We start from the raw sequence: 22557 nt of genomic DNA on the forward strand, positions 1-22557 counted from the left end.
TCTCAACCTGAGGAGCTCTGGAGATGGTTGGAATGAATGAGTAGCAGTCAGGTCGTCAGATTCAAGTCACACCTCAGAGCTGTGAAGGTCTAGGGAAGGTAAGATTGGGCAGGTACATAATGTACAGTGAAAGATGAGTGCCAGCAGAGATGCAGAAAAGGTCTGTGAGAGTTTGGAGGGCCAGGATGGGATGTGCAAGTGCGGAGCATGTATTTGAGCTGGACCTTGGAGAGGACTTGGATGTGTGTGTGTGGAGTTGAAGACATACATGGTCAGGAGAGTTTATGAGTATTCCTGGTTGAGGCCCTTGGTTGAGAATTGGGCAAGGACTTACACCTAAGAAGCTATTGCAATTTGGGTGGCTGTTGGGGAGTAATGGGCTCATGATTGAGAAGGTCCCTTGGGGTAGATTGTCCCTGTCTTCGGAAGGACTCCCTGTCTGATCTGATGCTTACCCTAGGATGTGCTAGCTTATTATTTTTTTTAAATAGTACTTTTGTCGAATTATGTCTTTTATTTTTCCCTTGGCCAAGACTTCCATTTGTATTTGGACCCAGTTGTAAGCTAGCTTAAGCAAAAATGGGGCACTATAAGGAATCAGAGTCTTATGGAAACAAGAGGACCTTTCAGAAGGGGCCTGGAGCTAAGGACTAGAAGTCTTCCAGTTCTTCCAGCTTCCCTCTCTGCCTCCATCCCATTCTTTCTTCAGGCCATCTTCTGCCAATTTTGTGCTTTGTGCTCCAGGGGTAGGCTGAAGGGGCGGGGCCCATGTCATAACTTCCTGGCTTACTTTTATAGGTCCAGACACTCAAGGGAGGCTTGGCTCTTTGGTCCCAATTCTGAATTCCTTAGGAAGGGGTGAATTGAGTCAGGGACCCATCCTGACACACTGGCTATGGCCAGCATACAGAATCACGTTGTACATAGTTGTTTGGTGAGGTTTAGTAACATCTCTATCCACTTTCTCTGCCTCAGCTGTACTCTTATTTAGCATACCAGTAGGAGCATTGGCATAAGAGTTGGACTGTCTGGAGTTTGAATCCTTGCCCTGCCACTTACTGCCTGCGTTTGGTAATCTTAGTCAACATTCTTAATGAATTCTAGGCCTTGTTTCCTCAAATGTAAGTTGGAGCTAGTATTACCTATTTCAATAAAGAGTACTTTAGAGGGAGGTGCTAGTTATAGTTTGTACTTAAAGGGTAAAGATCTCTAGGTTCAAGCCTCTGTCTCATTGACTTGGTGACTTTGACTCATTGACTTTGGTAAGTACTTTGACTTTGGTAAGTCAAGCCTCTGACTAATTGACTTTGGTAAGTACTCATTTAGATTCCAAAGCCTCAGTTTTTCATCTGTAAATGCAGACAATAGCTGCCCATGTCACAGCGTTTCTCTGAGGCTCAAAAGGCCATGTAAAACTGCCTTATGACTGTAGTGTTTTTATATGTGTGTGAATCAGAAGAAAGCAAATACCAAGGGAGACTGTTTCCTTGTAAAATTATTCTATGGTAGTCTAGTATATTTCCATGGTAACTTGACAAATTTTTCTCAAAATACTCTATAGTTTTAGATTATTAATTGACCTATGATGCATTGGACAGTAGTCTAGGTATTTTCAACTTTCCCTTTCAATCTCAGCTTCCACTGAAGACCTAGTCTAACCTGATCTATAATTTAAAATTTTCTTTCATATTCAGAAAAAACAATGTTCTTTGTAGAAAATTTAAACAACCTTAAAGAAAAAATCCAAAATCTATTACCCTGAAATAACCATTTTCTCTTTTTAATTCACACAGGTAATTCATGCTCATGAAGTAAATTAGTAATGACATAGAATTAAACAAGCCAGAAAGAATCTTCTGAAATTCTCCCACATGAGAATAATCACTGCCTGAAGTACAGTCCTTTCCCTACTCTTTCTGATAATATATGCCTTTCTTGCATACTTTCTGAGGAACATTTTGATGTTCAGATTATCATGAAAATGTGATATATCTGAGGACACTGATTTATTGCTTTTTCTTTTTTTTACATTTTGCCATAAGTGATGATGCGAGTGAAAAACCAGTATTTGCCTTTTCTAATCCTTTGAGAAAATAGCCTTTTCACCTCAACTCAGAAGGCAAGGTTGTATTTTTTGGAGAGGTCTGAAGAAGGAGTGATTTATATGGACAGTTTTATTTCTCAGAAATAATTACACATTTTCAGAAATATCAGTGGCTAATGGTGGATAACACAAGTGAAGTCCCTCAGCTTTTACTGGTTATTTCTTCCTTGGTAGGGTAGAAAGAGGGAAGGTCCCTTCTTTCTTTTTAGATACAGAAACTAGAGATAGGTTAGTAATATGAATTAGAGAATTATTTAATGGAGAGTAAATTTCCATAATTTTATTTTTAGTAGATTTTTTTTCCCTACATGAATTTAATAGTTGACATAAGCTAAAGTGGAAATTGTTTTGTGTTTTGGGATTTAAGAATCTCAGTTTTGATGTTTTCCTCTGAGACTACTTGTTTTTAAAAAGACTTAAATTTTTTAGAGCAGTTTTAGGTTTATAGCAAAATTAAGAGGAAGGCACAGAGATTTCCCATATGGCTGCTGTCCCCTCAGTTGCATAGCTTGCCCCATTATCAACATCACCCATCAGACTGGAACATTTTTTACCAAGGATAAACCTGCATCTGACACACCATCATCACCCAGAGGCCATCGTTCATTTTACTGTTCATGCTGGTGTTTTATATTCTATAGGTTTGGATAAAGGTATAATGACAATGTATCCATCATTATGGTATCATATGGAGTATTTTCACTGCCCTAAAAATCCTCTGTGCTCCTCCTATTCATCCCTCTTTTCCCCTTTCCTCCCTGACATCTACTGGTCTTTTTACTGTCTCTGTAGTTTGCCTTTTCCAGAATATTATATAGTAGGAATTCCTCCGTGTCTTTTCATGACTTAAAAGCTCATTTCTTTTTTTTTTTCAGTCAGATATTGCCTTTAATTAGGGCATTAAAATTTTTTTTATTAAGGTATGATTGATATACACTCTTATGAAGGTTTCACATGAAAAAAACAGTGTGGTTACTACATTTATCCATATTATCAAGTCCCAACCCATACCCCAATACAGTCACTGTCCATCAGTGCAGCAAGTTGCTAGAGATCCACTATGTGCCTTTTCTATGCTACACTGTTTTCCCTGTGATCCCCCACACCATGTGTACTAAACATAATACCCCTTAGTCCCCTTCTCCTTCCTTCCCCACCCGCCCTCCCACACCCCTCCACTTCGGTAACCACTAGTTCACTCTTGGAGTCTCTGAGTCTGCTGCCAGTTTGTTCCTTCAGTTTTGCTTCATTGTTATACTCCACAAATGAGGGAAATCATTTGGCATTTGTCTTTCTCCGCCTGGCTTATTTCACTGAGCATAATGTCCTCCAGCTCCATCCATGTTGTTGCAAATGGTAGGATTTGTTTCTTTCTTATGACTGAATAGTATTCCATTGTGTATATGTACCACTTCTTCATCCATTCATCTACTGATGGACACTTAGGTTGCTTCCATATCTTGGTTATTGTAAAAAGTAATAGCTCATTTCTTTTTGGCTGTGAATATTATTCCATTGTACGTACCAGTTTGTTTATCCATTTATCTACTGAAGGACATCTTGTTGCTTCCAAGTTTGTTGGCAGTTATGAATAAAGCTGCTATAAATATCCATGTGAAGGTCTTTGTGTGGACATAAATTTTCAACTCCTTGGGTAAATACCAAGGAGTGTGATTGCTGGATCATATGGTAAAAGTATGTTTAGTTTTGTAGGAAACCTCCACACTGTCTTCCAAAGTGGCTACACCATTTGTGTTTGTTTTATTTTGTACCATTTTGTATTCCCATCAGTAAATGTTTTTATTTTTGTTCTTCCATTTTAATTTTCAAAATTCTGTGATTTAAGTTTCTTTATCCTTGAAACATAGCTTCTTTTAAAAAATTTGCCCTGTGGGGTGGGTGGGTGAAATAGGTGAAGGGGATAAAGAGGCACAAAATTTGAGTCATAAAAAAATTAGTCATGGGGGTGAAAGTAGAGCATAGAGAATAATAGTTGTGTAACATCATTCTGTGTTGACTGTAACTGCACTACTGTGAGCATTTAATGTAGATTACTATAAAATTTGTAATGTTTTCTAAAAATGTTTTTAACTGAAGTATTTTGAGAAGTACATGAGTATGTTAAGAAGAAAAATTATTGATTTACTTACCTCTTTTAGTAGTATTATAAAACAAAGTTATTATGGTATATATACTCTTTCTAAAATGATGAATCAGTTCAAGTATGGAGAAAAGTATAGAGAGTAATCTTAAGAACACTATGTATGTCCTGCCTGTGTGTGTCAGATCTTCACATTCTATACTATTAGTATATGGGTCTCATCTCTGAATTGCCTACTTGTATCCTTTTCCATTAGAAATTTTTGCTCAATTTGCTTTTTCTTCATTTTCAGAAATGTTTTAAGTATTCAATTCCTTTTCATTTGAAAGCATTATAGCTATTTATAGATTATCTTTTTACTTTATGGTATATTTTCTAATATTTTAAAATCTTAATCTGGTAGTCTTCATGTTTTGTGCTTGAGTTTTAATTTTTCTTTGTCAGTTTCCTTTTCAAATCTTTAAAATCTTGCTCTTTACACTCAAGTCATTAATCTATCTGCAAGGTACTTATAGGTATTTTTCTCTTTATGGGTAAGCAAATTTTTTCCAGTTTTCATTGACCAACCCATTTTTTCTTTCCTTAGTTCTGTGACCCCATGCTCACTTTTCTTCTTATTTTTGTATATTACCTATCATTCCTCTTTTTCAGACTCTCCCTCTTTTGTTTTTGAATGCTGTTGTGTTGACAGTTTGTCTCAGGCCTCTGTTACTTTTTAGCATATGCAGTAAACCAGCACAGCATCCTTAACCTCTTCCTTCTTCAGTCTTTATATCCATGACCACCAAGCTCTGACACTTGGTGGGATTTCAGTAAATACTTGAATAAGCACATGAGTAAATGAATAGTCTAGGTAGGGGAGTCAGTACTTCACAGTGAAAGTACGAGGGTGTTGAGCCTCGAAGGAACAGAGAATTTAGATTAACAGGGAGAAGGAGGAAGGGTGAATCGCAGCTTGATGCCTTTAGGTTATCCTCTTATTCACAGTAATGAGCTTTTGGTAGTGTTGTTTTCTGACTTCTGAATTTGTACATTATTTTTGTCATAAATACCACCTGAAAAGGGGAAATTCCTCTGACCTTTTGGTGATGCTCTTGAACAGGGTTTCCTGTATAAGGGTTAGTATGGGTAGTATGTGGTCCTGTAGAAAATCAGGTCATTGTCATAGATAGTTGCATGGTATATGCAAGGATTTTTAGACTGAAGGTCTGAAGACTCCATTCTAGCTCTCACTCTGCTGCTTATTACCTCTGTGACCTCAGTCAGATTCTTAAAACTCACTGTACCCTTTATTTTTTTTAATGTTAAATAATATTTCAGTCCTTTCCAATTCTTAGTCCAGTAGAAATCTGTCTTGGTATAAGTTTGAAAATAAATATATTTTCCTGACTTGGGTAGTAGTTACTTGGATGTTTTATAGTAATTCACTAAACTACCTATATATTTTGTACATTTTTCTAAATGTTTTACTTTGGAGTGGAAAAGATATGAAAAAATTACAAAAGACAAGATTTCTCACATCCCTCTGTGTGCCAAAAAAATTCCAACTGGATTAAAGACTTGAATATAGAAAGCAAAATCATAAGAGCTAGAAGAAAGCATAGATAAATATGTGTTGGGTTTCCAGAACCACCCCCAGGTTCAGTGATTTGCTAGGAAGTTCATAGGACTCAGCATGTGTTTGTACTCATGGCTAAAATTTATTACAGCAAAAGGAAAATAGCAAAATCAGCAGAAAGAAAAGGTACATGGGGCGAAGTCTGGAGGAAGCCAGATGTAGGCTTCCCAAAGTCCTCTCTGAGTGGGATTACACAGGACATGCTCACTTCCTCTAGCAGTTGTTGTGACACCTGTGAAATGTTCGCCAGAGATGCTCATCAGAGATTCAGTGCCAAGGGTTTTAATTTGGTGCTGTTCACGTTGGCACCTTCTGCCTAACATACCAAAAATCCATAGTCTCAGAAAGAAAACAGGTGTTCAGTATAAACCATATTGTTTGTATGAACAGTTCAGGCACAGTAAGCCACTCTTATCAGTTCTGGGAATGGTGGGAACCTTCCGGAAATTCAAGTTTCCAGATGCCAGCCAAGAGCCAGCCTGAGCAAGCAGGCATTTCTAAGGACAGCAGTCTCAGGCCTGTTATTTAACTCTTTTCTGTAGAAGATTTTTTTTGTATAATCTTGGAGTGAAAGGGCATTTCAAGTACTACTAGGAACTCAGAAGCCATAAAAAGGAGGAATGGTAGATTTATATATTAAAAACTTAGATTTGGAAAGAAAGTGCTATAGAACATACTAGGAAAAATGTATCTGTAATGTATAGGAGAAAAGAGGGAGCTTTTTTCTCCCTATATAAAAGCTTTTAGAAGTCAGCAACTCAAAAGAATAATGAACATTTTGCTGAAGAAGATATTTCAAATGTCCAATAAATATTTGAAAAGATACTTTGCCTTAGTGATAGAATATATAGCGAGCAAAACAACAGTGTGATCGTTTTACATCTGTCATATTCAGTCAAGACTGATCTTTGTAAGACTGATTGCTCCATGTAGAATTGGCTATAAAGAAATTGGTACTTATATACACTGCTGGTGGTATAAGCAGTTTTTCTGACGGGCATTTTTCCAGGATTTATTAAGCCTGATGGTACACCCACCCTTTGACTCAGCAGTTCCATTTCTAGGGTTTTAGCTTACAAAAATCCATGCAAGTGCAGAGATATGAATGGTAAAGGTGTTCTTGGAGCATTGTTTCTGAAACACTAAAACCTGGTAATAACACAAATAGAGGAGTAGTTAGATAAATTATACTATTTATATAGACAAAGCTGCCATGTAGCTACTATCAGTTAGATCTTTATGTAGTTAGACCTTTTTGTAGCCATAAAGATTTTATACATATCCAAACATTCTTTTTTATATATTCATTTGGTATTTAAAGCCTGACTGAATAAATGTGAGGTTCTTTTAAATCTTGATTATCCCACTTAGTGTGAGTGTCCATGTTTATTACAGATACATGACTGTATTTGATTACAGGTTCTGCCTTAGAACCCATGGAGTGGATAGGGTCATTTGAAATGCACAGTATGTGTACTATATCATCACCCTAAAAATCAGAAGTTCTGAGATATATATTGCTACAAGGGTTTCAGATGAAGAATTTGTGTTAATCAAAAGGAAACAAAGGCAAGCTGTTAAATAGTATATGCCATATTCCAGTTTTAAGTTTAAATGTTAGTGTATGAACAGTTAAAAACAATAGTTCAGGATATATTCCTCACATTTAACAGTGATTTTATGAGGTTATGGCATTGTCTTTAATTTCCTCATAAGTGAAGTTAATTCAGTATGAGTTTGGATGAAATAAATAGCATTTAAATTGTGGAGAGGATGGAACTTGCTTCTAACTCTGAAGTAATGTTTGTCATATCTCAGATGCTTTTGTGATGACCTGGAGCATTTTGGTTCCTACAATTAAAAGCTGAGTCTTTGTGAAAGGTGAACTTGAGTTTTAGATTCTTCCTGAATTTTCACAACTTTTGTTTATATTCTTTCTGGTTTCTGAACAGATGCTTTTGAGATTCTAGGCTGACTTGGATTGTTGTTTTCATGAAGCTGTGTTTCCAGGGTTGAGGGTAAAGGCCCAGGGTTCAGATTCTTTCTATGACTCTAAAAACAGTGATCAGGGACCATACTGTTGCTTAATCTTTGCTATTTATTTTGTTAACTTTGAGAGTTGAAAAATTTAGTACTTATTATATCTGCATTTCTTTACATTTCTTCTCATAAAGTTTGAACATGATTATCTTTTATTTCAAAATATAAATGTGTATCTAAATGTGATGTAACAGTGTGGGTTGAACCTCCTCCAAGGGTGTAGAAGGCTTTAACTCTTAGTTGCAGTTGGCTTTTTTAGAAGGGCTACACATAATGTTTGATGCCCTTTCTGACATTCCCACATTCTCATCATAAATTCGTTTTTTGCATTTAGGTTGCTGTTTTCCTTTCTAGTGAGGGAGAGTGGAAAGTGTTACGCATGACACTGGGGATACATAGGAAATAACCAAATGATTGTTATTTGAAAAATAAAGGGGACCAGATATCACTTGGTTTTTTAAAGTCTTTGGTACAGATTCTTTAGGTCAGTTTGGTGGAAGAGTTTAGCTTTCCGCCTTCTTCCACAGAACAATTTCGCAGTTTCTGTAGCTAAAATCTGTAGACAGTTTTCACTGTCTGAGATCTGTAAGGTCCCAGGGCAGGGTCTTGTTGGCTGTAATGTGCACAACATGGTGGGTTAAGCTCACTGTTCTTAAGGACTTCTTGCACAGCAGTGTTCTGCAGTGACTCAGTAGAATCATTGTGTCTGGTCTGGTGGTAATCTCACAGAGCTGGCCTGCCTGCCTTTCCTCCCTTCCTTACTCTTTTCTTCCTTTATTATTAATTCTAAAAGCTAAACTCAATCCTTTATTTGGATTTCACGTTTTTTTTTTTTCCATTAATGTCCTCTTTCTGTTCCAGGATCCAGTCCAGGATTTCACACCGCATTTAGTTGTCACAAAATGTGACATGTTTAAATGTCTCCCCAGTCTTTCCTGGTCTGTGACAGTTTTTTAGTCTTTTTTCCTTGATTTTCATGATCTTGAAAGTCTTGAGCAGTACTGGCCAGGTGTCCTGTGGAAGGTGTCCCAAGTTGGGTTTTTCTGTTGTTTTACTCATGCTTAGATGGGGTTTATGGGCTTTTGAAAGAATACCGCAGAGATGAAGTGCCCTTCTTGTCATATCGTATCAGGGATCATGATACCCACATGGCCTCGCTGACACTGACTTTGATCACTTGGGTGAAATGGTATTTATCAAGTTCCTGTACTGCAAAGTTAATGTTTTCCTCTTTCCCTATTGTATTCTTTGGAAGCAAGTTACTAAATCTAGCCTACCTTCAAAGGGGGGTACAGGCATGAATTAAGCTCTACCTCTTATAGGGGAATTAACTACATGTATTATTTGGAATCTTCTATAAGGAAGATGTGTCACTTTTCTCTAGTGTATTTAATCATTTATTTATATCAATATGGACTCATGTACATTTATTTTATACTTTGGGTTATAATCCCATACTGTGTTATTTTGTTCCTGAAATTGTTCCTGCCTTGGCCATGAAGTAACTCTTTCAGGGTGGTTCCCTTATCCTTCTGACATGTTCCTGACCCCATTTGCATTCTCATACTTTAACTTGTTTCAGACTCATCTTGCTTTTTCCCTGCTCCAACCCTAGATTCAGCTGTTTTTTTTTTTTTTTTTGAGAAGCCTAGCGTGGTAGAATGGTATTTAAAAACCAAAATCTGGGTGTTAAGTGTGCTTGGTGCTACTGGGTGTCATTGCCTCTAGGTTCTCAGGATATACATAGGTGGATATATATAAAGATACTCAAAATGTCTGTGTCTGTTATACCTATCTTCCTTTAAAAAATTATGGAAAGTTTCCAGTAGACCCACAGGTAGTCTCAGTTTCCATTATGCAGTTGAATAATTATTAATTGGTGGCCAATCTTGGTTTCATTTATATGGCCACTCCCCATTCCTTACTCCACCCCAGAAGACGATCTTATTTTTATGAGGACCTGAATCAGGCTATGACTTTATATTTATGTTTAAAAAGAAATTTTTTTATTAAGGTATGATTGATATACACTCTTATGAAGGTTTCACATGAAAAAACAATGTGGTTACAACATTTACCCGTATTATCAAGTCCTCCCCCATACCCCAGTGCAGTCACTGTCCATCAGTGTAGTAAGATGCCACAGATCCACTATGTACTTTCTCTGTACTCCACTGTTCTCCCCGTGATCCCCCCACACCTGTGTACTAAACATAATACCCCTCAATCCCCTTCTCCCTCCCTCCCCACCTGCCTTCCCACGCCCCTCCACTTTGGTAACCACTAGTTCATTCTTGGTGTCTCTGAGTCTGCTGCCATTTTGTTCCTTCAGTTTTGCTTCACTGTTATACTCCACAAATGAGGGAAATCATTTGGCATTTGTCTTTCTCTGCCTGGCTTATTTCACTGAGCACAATGTTCTCCAGCTCCATCCATGTTGTTGCAAATGGTAGGATTTGTTTCTTTTTTTATGACTGAATAGTATTCCATTGTGTATATGTACCACATCTTCTTTATCCATTCATCTACTGATGGACACTTAGGTTGCTTCCATATCTTGGCTATTGTAAAAAGTGCTGTGATAAACATAGGGGTGCATATGTCTTTCTGAATCTGAGAAGTTATATTCTTTGGATAAATTCCAAGGAGTGGGATTCCCAGGTCAAATGGTATTTCTATTTTTAGTTTTTTGAGGAACCTCCATACTGCTTTCCACAATGGTTGAACTAGTTTAGATTCCCACCAGCAATGTAGGAGGGTTCCCCTTTCTCCACATCCTCGCCAACATTTGTTGTTGTTTCTCTTTTGGATGGTGGCGATCCTTACTGGTGTGAGGTGATACCTCATTGTGGTTCTAATTTGCATTTCTCTGATGACTAGTGATGTGGAGCATCTTTTCATGTGTCTGTTGGCCATCTGAATTTCTTCTTTGGAGAACTGTCTGTTCAGCTCCTCTGCCCATTTTTTAATTGGATTATTTGCTTTTTGTTTGATTAGGTGCATGAGCTCTTTATATATTTTGGATGTCAACCCTTTATCAGATCTGTCATTTATGAATATATTCTCCCATACTGTAGGATGCTTTTTTGTTCTGTTGGTGGTGTCCTTTGCTGTACAGAAGGTTTTCAGTTTGATGTAGTCCCACTTGTTCATTTTTGTTTTTGTTTACCTTGCCTGGGGAGATATATTCATGAAGAAGTTGCTCATGTTTATGTCCAAGAGATTTTTGCTTATGTTTTGTTCTAAGAGTTTTATGGTTTCATGACTTACATTCAGGTCTTTGATCCATTTCAGATTTACTTATGTGTATGGGGTTATACAGTGATCCAGTTTCATTCTCTTACATGTAGTTGTCCAGTTTTGCCAACACCAGCTATTGAAGAGGCTGTCATTTCCCCATTGTATGTCCATGCCTCCTTTATCATATATTAATTGACCATATATATTTGGGTTAATATCTGGACTCTCTATTCTGTTCTACTGGTCTGTGGGTCTATTCTTGTCCCAGTATTAAATTGTCTTGATTACTGTGGCTCTGTAGTAGAGCTTAAAGTTGGGAAGCGAGATCCCCCCTGCTTTTTTCTTCCTTCTCAGGATTGCTTTGGCTATGCGGGGTCTTTTGTGGTTCCATATGAATTTTAAAATTATTTGTTCCAGTTCGTTGAAGAATGCTGTTGGTATTTTGATAGGCATTGCATTGAATCTGTAGATTGCTTTAGGCAAGATGGCCATTTTGACAATATTGATTCTTCCTAGCCAAGAGCATGGGATGAGTTTCCGTTTGTTAGTGTCCTCTTTAATTTCTTTTAAGAGTGTCTTGTAGTTTTCAGGGTATAGGCCTTTCACTTCCTTGGTTAGGTTTATTCCTAGGTATTTTATTATTTTCGATGCAATTGTGAATGGAATTGTTTTCCTTATTTCTCTTTCTGCTAGTTCATCGTTAGTGTATAGGAAAGAAGCAGATTTCTGTGTATTAATTTTGTATCCTGAAACATTGCTGAATTCAGATATTAGTTCTAGTAGTTTTGGAGTGGAGTCTTTAGGGTTTTTTGTTATAATGTCTTTTGCAAACAGGGAAAGTTTAACTTCTTCCTTGCCAATCTGGATGCCTTTTATTTCTTTGTGTTGTCTGATTGCTGTGGCTAGGACCTCCAGTACTATGTTGAATATAAGTTGGGAAAGTGGGCATCCTTGTCTTGTTCCCGATCTTAAAGGAAAAGCTTTCAGCTTCTTACTGTTAAGTATGATGTTGGCTGTGGGTTTGCCATATATGGCCTTTATTATGTTGAGGTACTTGTCCTCTATACCCATTTTGTTGAGAGTTTTTATCATGCATAGATGTTGAATTTTGTCAAATGCTTTTTCAGCATCTATGGAGATGATCATGTGGTTTTTGTCCTTTTTGTTGATGTGGTGGATGAAGTTGATGGATTTTCAAATGTCGTACCATCCTTGCATCCCTGCATCCCTGGAATAAATCCTACTTGATCATGATGGATGATCTTTTTGATGTATTTTTGAGTTCGGTTTGGTAATATTTTGTTGAGTGTTTTTGCATCTACGTTCGTCAGGGATATTGGTCTGTAGTTTTCTTTTTTGGTGGGGTCTTTGCCTGGTTTTGGTATTAGGGTGATGTTGGCTTCATAGAATGAGTTTGGGAGTATTCCCTCCTCTTCTATTTTTTGGAAAACTTTAAGGAGAATGGGTATTATGTCTTCTCTGTATGTCTGATAAAATTCCAAGGTAAATCCATCTGGCCCAGGGGTTTTGTTCTTGGGTAGTTTTTTGATTACCACTTCAATTTCATTGCTGGTAATTGGTCTATTTAGACTCTCTGTTTCTTTGTGGGTCAGTGTTGGAAGGTTGTATTTTTCTAGGAAGTTGTCCATTTCTCCTAGGTTTTCCAGCTTGTTATCATGTAGGTTTTCATAGTATTCTCTAATAATTCTTTGTATTTCTGTGGAGTCCGTCGTGATTTTTCCTTTCTCGTTTCTGATTCTGTTGATGTGTGTTGACTCTCTTTTTCTCTTAATAAGTCTGGCTAGAGACTTATCTATTTTGTTTATTCTCTCAAAGAACCAGCTCTTGGTTTCATTGATTTTTTTTTTTTTTTGAGAGGGCATCTCATATTTATTGATCAAATGGTTGTTAACAACAATAAAATTCTGTATAGGGGAATCAATGCTCAATGTACAATCATTAATCCACCCCAAGCCTAATTCTCATCAGTCTCCAATCTTCTGAAGCATAACGAACAAGTTCTTACATGGTGAACAAGTTCTTACATAGTGAATAAGTTCTTACATGGTGAGCAGTACAAGGGCAGTCATCACAGAAACTTTCAGTTTTGATCACATATTAGTTTCAATGATTTTTTTCTATTGTTTTATTCTGCTCAATTTTATTTATTTCTTCTCTGATCTTTATTATGTTCATCTTTCCTCTGACCTTAGGCCTCATTTGTTCTTCTTTTTCCAATTTTGATAACTGTGACATTAGACTATTCGTTTGGGGTTGTTCTTCCTTCTTTAAATATGCCTGGATTGCTATATACTTTCCTCTTAAGACTGCTTTCGCTGCATTCCACAGAAGTTGGGGCTTTGTGTTGTTGTCATTTGTTTCCATATATTGCTGGATCTCCATTTTAATTTGGTCATTGATCCATTGATTATTTAGGAGGATGTTGTTAAGCCTACATGTGTTTGTGAGCCTTTTTGCTTTCTTTTCCAATTTATTTTCAGTTTTATACCTTTGTGGTCTGAAAAGTTGGTTGGTAGGATTTCAGTCTTTTGGAATTTACTGTGGCTCTTTTTGTGACCTAGTATGTGGTCTACTCTGGAGAATGTTCCATGTGCACTTGAGAAGAATGTGGATGCTGTTGCTTTTGGATATAAAGTTCTATAGATGTCTGTTAGGTCCACCTGTTCTAGTGTGTTGTTCAGTGCCTCTGTGTCCTTACTTAGTTTCCGTCTGGTGGATCTGTCCTTTGGAGTGAGTGGTGTGTTGAAGTCTCCCAAAATGAATGCGTTGCCTTCTATTTCTTCCTTTAATTCTGTTAATATCTGTTTCACATATGTTGGTGCTCCTGTATTGGGTGCATATATATTTATAATGGTTATATCCTCTTGTTGGACTGAGCCCTTTATCATTATGTAATGTCCTTCTTTATCTCTTGTTACTTTCTTTTTTTTGAAGTGTATTTTGTCTGATACTAGTACTGCAACACCTGCTTTTTTCTCCCTGTTGTTTGCATGAAATATCTTTTTCCATCCCTTGACTTTTAGTCTGTGTATGTCTTTGGGTTTGAGGTGAGTCTCTTGTAAGCAGCATATAGATGGGTCTTGCTTTTTTATCCATTCTATTACTCTGTGTCTTTTGATTGGTGCATTCAGTCCATTTATATTTAGGGTGATTATTGAAAGATATGCTGTTATTGCCCTTGCAGGCTTTAAGTTTGTGGTTACAAAAGGTTCAAGGTTAGCTTCTTTACTATCTTACTGTCTAACGTAACTCGCTTATTGAACTATTATAAACACTGTCTGATGATTCTTTATTTCTCTCCCTTCTTATTCCTCCTCCTCCATTCTTCATATGTTGGTGTTTTGTTCTGTGCTCTTTTTAGGAGTGCTCCCATCTAGAGCAGTCCCTCTAAGATACTCTGTGGAGGTGGTTTGTGGGAGGCAAATTCCCTCAACTTTTGCTTGTCTGGGAATTGTTTAATCCCCCCTTCATGTTTAAATGATGATCGTGCTGGATACAGTATTCTTGGTTCAAGGCCGTTCTGTTTCATTGCATTAAATATATCATGCCATTCTCTTCTGGCCTGTAAGGTTTCTGTTGAGAAGTCTGATGATAGCCTGATGGGTTTTCCTTTGTAGGTGACCATTTTTTTCTCTCTGGCTGCCTTTAATACTCTGTCCTTGTCGTTGATCTTTGCCATTTTAATTATTATGTGTCTTGCTGTTGCCCTCCTTTAGTCCCTTGTCATGGGAGTTCTGTGTGCTTCCGTGGTCTGAAAGCCCATTTCCTCCCCCAGTTTGGGGAAGTTTTCAGCAATTATATCCCTTTTTCTCTCTTCTTCTTCTGGTACTCCTATAATGTGAATATTGTTCCGTTTCGATTGGTCACACAGTTCTCTTAATATTCTTTCATTCCTGGAGATCCTTTAATCTCTCTCTGCGTCAGCTTCTGTGTGTGCCTGTTCTCTGATTTCTAGTCCATTAATGGTCTCTTTCATCTCATCCATTCTGCTTTGAAGTCCTTCCAGAGATTGTTTTATTTCTGTATTCTCCCTCCTTAGCTCTTGCATATTGCTCTGCAAGTCCATCAGCATGGTTATGACTTTATTTTGAATTCTTTTTCTGGAATATTGGTTAAATCTATCTCCCCAGATTCCTTCTCAGGTGAGGATGTGGAGGATGTCTGGGTTAGTCTGGTCTGGATCAGATTTTTCTGCCTTTTCATGTTGATAAATGCAGTGGTATGCTGTTGGCTAGTCTGTCAGGTGGGAGAACCAAGACCCTTTCCACTTGCTCCTGGCCTTTCTTTCCTTGGACAGTGGCGACCCCTAATGGCTCGTGTTGGGTAGCTGCGCATAGACTGGGCCTCTGTTTCTTGCCCGGCCGCTATTGAGGAAGCTCCCTTGCTGTGGGCGTGGCCAGCCTCAGGCTGCTACTCTGGTAAGGCGGACGTGCTGGAGGGGGAATGGGCGGGGGGCTGTTTATCGCCGTGAGGGGTCTCATAGGTGTGCTGACGCCCAGGGGGTTAGGGCGCTCAGAGTTCCCTGGGATTCCCAGCTGCTGGGCTAAGTGTCCCAGGATGCTTCCATCCAGCTGTGGGGTCCCTGTCCCTTTAAGACTTTCAAAAAGCACTCGATTTTCTTTGTCCCAGGGGCGCTGGCTGTGGGGACCTGATTGCAGGTTTTACTGTCCCGTTTTGCTAGTTTCCCGCACTCCTCGCACTGTGCTTCTGCCTTCTGGGTGTGGATGGCTAGGGCTGGCTATTGGGCAGTCCTGGGCTCCTTCTCCCTCCCCGCTCCGACTCCTCTCCTCCCACCCGGAGCTGGGGTGAGGAGCGCTCGGGTCCCGCCAGGCCGGGGCTTGTATCTTACCCCCTTCGCGAGGCGCTGGGTTCTCACAGGTGTGGATGTAGTCTGGCTGTTGTCCTGTATCTTCTGGTCTCTTTTTTAGGGATAGTTGTATTTGTTGTATTTTCAAAAATATATATGCTTTTGGGAGGAGATTCCCACTGTCCTACTCATGGCCATCTTGGCTCCGCCCCCTCTTTGTTTTGAAGTCTATTTTGTCTGATACAAGTACTGCAACTCCTGCTTTTTTCTCTGTTAGTTGCATGAAATATCTTTTTCCATCCGTTCACTTTTAGTCTGTGTATGTCTTTGGGTTTAAAGTGAGTCTTTTGTAGGCAGCATATAGATGGGTCTTGTTTTTTTATCCATTCAGTGACTCTGTGTCTTTTGATTGGTGCATTCAGTCCATTTACATTTACGGTGATTATCGATAGGTATGTATTTATTGTCTTTGCAGACTTTAGATTTGTGGTTGTCAAAGGTTCAAGGTTAACTTCCTTACTATCTAAGAGTCTAACTTAACTCAGTTAATATGCTATTACAAACTCAATGTAAGGGTGCTTTTCTTTTTCCCCTCATTTTACTTCCTTCTCCGTTCTTTATATATTAGGTATGATAATCTGTACTTTTTGTCTATCCCTTGATTGACTTGGGGATAGTTAATTTAATTTTGCATTTGCTTAGTAATTAGCTGTTCTACTTTCTTTACTGTGGTTTTATTACCTCTGGTGACAGCTATTAAACCTTAGAAGCACTTCCATCTATAGCAGTCCCTCCAAAATAGACTGTAGAGATGGTTTGTGGGGGTAAATTCTCTCAGCTTTTGCTTATCTGGAAATTGTTTAATCCCTCCTTCAAATTTAAATGATAATCTTCCTGGATAAAGTAATCTTGGTTCCAGGCCCTTCTGCTTCATAGAATGAAATACATCATGCCTCTCCCCTCTGGTCTGTAAGGTTTCTGCTGAGAAGTCTGATGTTAGCCTGATGGGCTTTCCTTTGTATGTGATCTTATTTCTCTCTCTGGCTGCTGTTAACAGTCTGTTCTTATCTTTGATCTTTGCCATTTTAATTACTATATGTCTTGGTGTTGTCTTCCTTTGGTCCCTTGTGTTGGGAGATCTGTGGATCTCCATGGCCTGAGAGACAATCTCCTTCCCCAGATTGGAGAAGTTTTCAGCAATTACCTCCTCAAAGACACTTTCTATCCCTTTCTCTCTCTTCTTCTTCTTCTGGTACCCCTATAATGCGAATATTGTTCCTATTGGATTGGTCACACAGTTCTGTCAATATTCTTTCATTCTTAGAGATCCTTTTCTCTGTGCCTCAGCTTCTTTGTATTCCTCTTCTCTGGTTTCTATTTCATTTATCGTCTCCTCCACCATATCCAATCTGCTTTAAATACCCTCCATTGTGCTCCTCCAATGATTGGATCTCTGACCGGATTTCGTTCCTGAGTTCTTGGATATCTTTCCTTACCTCCGTTAGCATGTTAATGATTTTTATTTTGAACTCCCCCTCAGGAAGAGTCATGAGGTCCATGTCATCTTTCTCAGGGGTTATATTAATTTTACTCTGTACCAGGTTTCTTTGGTGTTTAATATTTGTGTATGGCGTCCTCTAGTGTCCAGACACTCTACTCTGGAGCTGCTCAGCCCCTGAAGCAATGTTGGGGGTCGCAGGGGAGTGGTATTGGTGCCTGCGGGGAAGAAAGAGCTGTTTCCTGCTTCCCTGTTGCTATGCCTGTCTCCACTGCCTGAAACAGTGAACCGAGCATACAGGTATAAGCTTTTGTCCCAGAGCAGCCAGATATGGATCCCTGGTTTCCACAAGTGGCTGGAATCTCAGTCTCTCCAGGAATTCTGCCTCTGTTAGCTTTCCAATCCCGTAATCATGAGAGTATCATTTAAACACCATGAAATGTAGGTTTGAGCTCCCAGAGCAGATCTCTGGAGTTAGGTATTCAGCCGTCCCAGGCCTCCATTCCCTCCCTCCCTGCTTAGTTTCTCTTCCTCCCACCGGTGAGCTGGGGTGGGGGAAGGTCTTGGGTCCCACTGGGCCACAGCTTTGGTACGTTACCCTGTTCCGTGATGTCTGCTCTTTTCTCCAGGTGTATGCAGTCTGGCGCAGTCCTTTTTCTTTTTGCTCTCTCAGGATTAGTTTTATTAATTATATTTTCATATTACATGCAGTTTTAGAAGGAAGCCTCTGTCCCACTTCTCATGCCGCCATCTTTTATCTGGTCCTCTATATTTGTGTTTTTAAAAATAAAAATTGTATATATTTAAGGTGTACAACATGATTGTATATATGTACACATACACATAGTGAAATGATTACAGTCAAGCTAATTAACATATCTTCTCATATAGTTACCTTTTTTTGTGTGTGGTAACATCTGACATCTACTTTCTTAGCAGATTTCTAGTAAACCTCTAATTATTTAAAGTAAATCCCAGTAACTGTATTATTTCACCTGTAGATATTTGTTTTGATCTCTGAGAAATAAAGACTCTTAAATATATTTTAAAATTGAGATATAGTAGATACAATAGAAAGTATAAAGTACCAGAACTTAACAAATTTTTATGTATGTATGTATCTGTGTAACCATCCCACAGATCTAGATACAGGACATTTCCAGCTCCCTAGAAGTCTCTCTAATCACTACTGATAGTTTTTGTAAGAACCTTTAAAAAACAAACAGAACCGCAAACCATTATAGCACCTAAAAAATTAACAGTAATTCCTTAAAATCAAATATCCAGTCATTCCCAGTCAGTAGGTTCCCTTCTCATTTCCCTCTCCCATCCCCTACAGTGTATTGGCTGCTATTTGTGGATTTTCACAATCTGGGTTGTGCTGAGAGCATCACTGGATATGTACTGTTTAACATGTTTCTCTCACAGTGGCATTCTTGGTGAAAACTTGTCTCTCATACATTCTGGTTGGGTCCCAGCACAGTAATGGGCAGGGATTCTATCTTTAGAGAAACTTCATCAGTAAAATGGTTCCACCGAATGTGTATTGTCCTCCTTGGTGTCTGAATGAAGTTCTGCTTCACTCTGCTAGCTGGATCTGGCAGATTTCTTCACAAAATTTGTATCCTTTCTGGTATCCAAATTCTTTAGGAAAATGGAATAACTGTAGGTAGGAGGGAATTTTGTTATTGTTGGCTTTGTTCTCCCCTCTTCTAGAGGTTAAATGACCAGGACAGTTGTGAGATAGTATAACTAGCTAGTAAATCTCATTAGAGTTGACTTATAGCTGCATCAAAATCATTTGAATACAGAGATAGCTATGGTTAAAGTTCTGACCAAAAGATTTGCTAATATAAAAAGTATTAAGCTATAAAAGTAATTAGTTTTGGTTGTGTTTGATTTGCTAAGTTCTCCTTTTTTTCTTTTTATATATAGATCAGCTTGAACGGGTCTTTTTACGACTTGGCCATGCTGAAACAGATGAACAATTACAGAATATTATATCTAAATTTCTTCCTCCTGTTTTACTTAAACTGTCCAGCACCCAAGAAGGAGTACGCAAAAAGGTAAGCATGTTGGGACAGTTGGGGGAATTAAATGATGAATAAATGGATACATATTATGAAGTGAGTTTTCTGTGCCCATTATTGAATCAAGGTTCATAATCCTAATTATCGCTTGTCAAATGGAATGTAAGTCTAGGACCAATTAACATTTAAAAGTAGCTTGTGTATGCTTAGCATAGCAGCACTTAGTACCAGCTGTATACTTGGCATCAGTGCTAGATGATATAATTGGAATAATTATTCTGGAATGTATGGGGGCATGGTCTAAAATCCATGTTCTTGATTCCAATATGAAAGTCATGTGATAGAAGCAAAAATATTCTTTAATCACTGGTTGACTATGAATATAACCTTAATTAAAATAATCAAAATAACTCCTTTTAAAACAAGATAATGTTGTATAGCTCCTTTTTAGGATTCTGTAAAGTACTGTTACCAAAGTTAGATAACTGTCATATTGGGATTTTCTTGTCTAACCTAAATGTTCTGTGTGGAACATATGCCCCTTCATTTTTAAAATAGATCATTAGTCTTCTAGTGTTTTTAAACTAGACCTTCAGGTCTTTGAGCTATCATCAGGTTACATTCCTTGGGCTACTCTAATTGATTGGCAGTGGCTTCCTGGAAGTCTGCCCTAGAGGGATTCTGAGGTTCGATTTGGGTTCACTGGAGAAAGTATTTTTAAGAATGTCTGTTTTATTTGCAGGAAGGAATAGGGCATTCTTGTCATATATTTGACATGCCTGTTAATACTGCTTTGCTGATGTGAATATGTATTTGGTCATGTCACTATCCTATTTAAAACTCTTCTATGGCCTTCTATGGCCTTTATGTCTATAGCATAAAAGGTCCTTCATGAGTTGGTGTTGTCTGCTTACTTATTTGGCTTCGTCAGTGTCATGATTTGTTTGGCAAATGTTTGCTGAGTGCATTCTAGATGCCATGTGTTACGGTTATTTTATTGGTATGTGAAAGAAACATCTAGTTGGGGAGAGCAGTGTTAAATAATAAGGCAAATAATATCTAGTTATAAGTTGTAATAATTGCTAAGATGGAAAGGGATTCTACAAAGGAATATATTAGGGGACTTTATTTAAACTGAGTGTGAGTGTAAGAGAGGCCTCTGTGGTGTGTAGGAAGTAGCCAGGCAAAGAGACTGGGAGACCGTTAGAAATAGAGAAGGCATATATGGAGGCTCTGAGCTGAAACAGAAGGTGAGGCTTCCGGGAGCCGAAGGCAGCCTAGGGATGCACCCAGTGCACTAGAGAAGAGTGAGAGGACGTCCCGCACTGCGGAGAGGAAACCGGGATTCCAGTGGGCAGGGATTCAAAACCTCATGTATAAATAATTTCAATATGTGAAGTTTTATTATTGATGAAATTAGTAATTAATTGACTTTCAGTTATGTAATTTTTGGGTTTCTAACTGTCAGTTTCCTAATGCCCCTGTAAAATGGGAATGACAGTACCATTCTCTGGTGGATGTGAGAATCAGATGAGATACGGAGTGCTATATACGAAAGTGTGTTCTGTATAGAAACTGCTTGATAAATGTCAGCTATTTTATTACTATCATTCGTTTAACAGGCATTGATTATAGATTTGTTATTCTTATAATTCTCCTATTTAATTATTGCTCTAGGTTCCTTTGAAATTTTGCAATTGCTGTAGACAGGGATAAGCTCTTAATACTTGCTTTGAGGTTACAGCACAAATTTCAGAAATGATGGAGAATAGTGTAGGCCTGGCCCTCCAGAAGAGATACCTTTAGGTTCATGAATCTTTCCTAACTGAGGCTTTCTAATCTTACTTTTCAATGCTCAGTTTCTTATTTCTCCTCTCTTAGCAAGATAACCTCAGTACTATAGTAAGATTGGGACCACTTGACATGAACTTCTGTATTTTGCTTTCCACCCTCAGAAACTGTTGATTTGCTGATATCTATTTCTGTTCTCTGTTCCCACTCAAAGGAAAAGGAAGCTTGTTCTTACTTTAAACTCTTTAGTAGAATCAGATGATCTTCAGAATAAAGTAAAAATTCCTCTGCATTTTACTTGAATCCTTTTATAGCTGGGCCCGGCTTTTATGTTAAACCACTGAGTTTAAGTCAGATGCAGTGTGCCATGTTCTTTTAGACCTCTATACCTTCTTATAACTGATTCTCTGCTTGGAAATTCACCTGATTGTTAGGACTTGGTGTTCCTGTCACTTCCTTCGTGAAGTTCTTGATCTGGCAGATACTTCCTCTTCTGGAGACCCATAGTATCTTGTACATTTTTCTTTTTGTTGTGTTCATAGTGTGTCTTAGGCCCTTTGGGCTGCTGTAACAGAATACCATAGACTGGGTGACTTAAACAACAAACATTTCTCACAGTTCTGGAGACGTTCAGACCGAGATCTAGGATCCAGCACAGTCAGGTTGTAGATGCAGAAACTGTTCCTGGTGTGCAGGTGGTTGCCTTCTTGCTGCATCCTCATATGGCAGACGGAGGAGGGGAGAGAGATTGAGATTGTGATGTTGTGTACTTCCTCTGTACGTTTGTCCTTTAAAAGGACAAAATAAGTACTATTCATCAAAATAAGTAGTATCTGAGAAATAAATTTGTTTTTCAGATATGATCAATAATTTCAGTTCATGTCTCTCTGTATGTTAGGTAATGGAACTGTTGGTCCATCTGAATAAGCGTATAAAAAGCCGCCCCAAAATACAGCTCCCAGTAGAGACACTGTTGGTTCAATACCAGGATCCTGCGGCAGTTTCTTTTGTCACAGTGAGTATTATCTTGGAATATTTTCTGATGTATAGTTTTTTTTCATAACATTTATTGGATGTCATCAGTATATTGGCAAGCTTAGAATTTTACCTTAGACGTTTCCAAATGAAACATGAGATGTTTTTCTTCAGATGACATGCTGTTTTCCCATTGAATACCTATCCGGAGGAAATGGTAGGAGCAGGATAAGGCATGGCTGTTTACATTGGGCAAGGGAATGCTGATGAATTGACTTGTCAGCTATTTTGACATATAAAAGAATAATTTGATTCTTAGTAAAAGATATATG

At 38.2% G+C, this 22557-nt stretch overlaps 1 protein-coding gene across 5 annotated transcripts in view; it reads left to right on the forward strand.

Annotated features, from left to right (window-relative positions):
- ECPAS (Ecm29 proteasome adaptor and scaffold) overlaps positions 1-22557 on the forward strand; it is a 97313-nt gene that overhangs the window by 11043 nt on the left and 63713 nt on the right. For all 5 annotated transcript variants that reach the window (XM_037027326.2, XM_037027325.2, XM_037027324.2 and 2 more), the window contains 2 exons: positions 19365-19495; positions 22149-22265. In XM_037027326.2, the coding sequence (XP_036883221.2) occupies positions 19365-19495; positions 22149-22265 (248 nt within the window). Of the gene's footprint in view, positions 1-19364; positions 19496-22148; positions 22266-22557 lie in introns of those variants that run through there.

Source organism: Manis javanica, chromosome 2, assembly GCF_040802235.1.
Source record: "Manis javanica isolate MJ-LG chromosome 2, MJ_LKY, whole genome shotgun sequence".
NCBI lineage: Eukaryota > Metazoa > Chordata > Mammalia > Pholidota > Manidae > Manis > Manis javanica.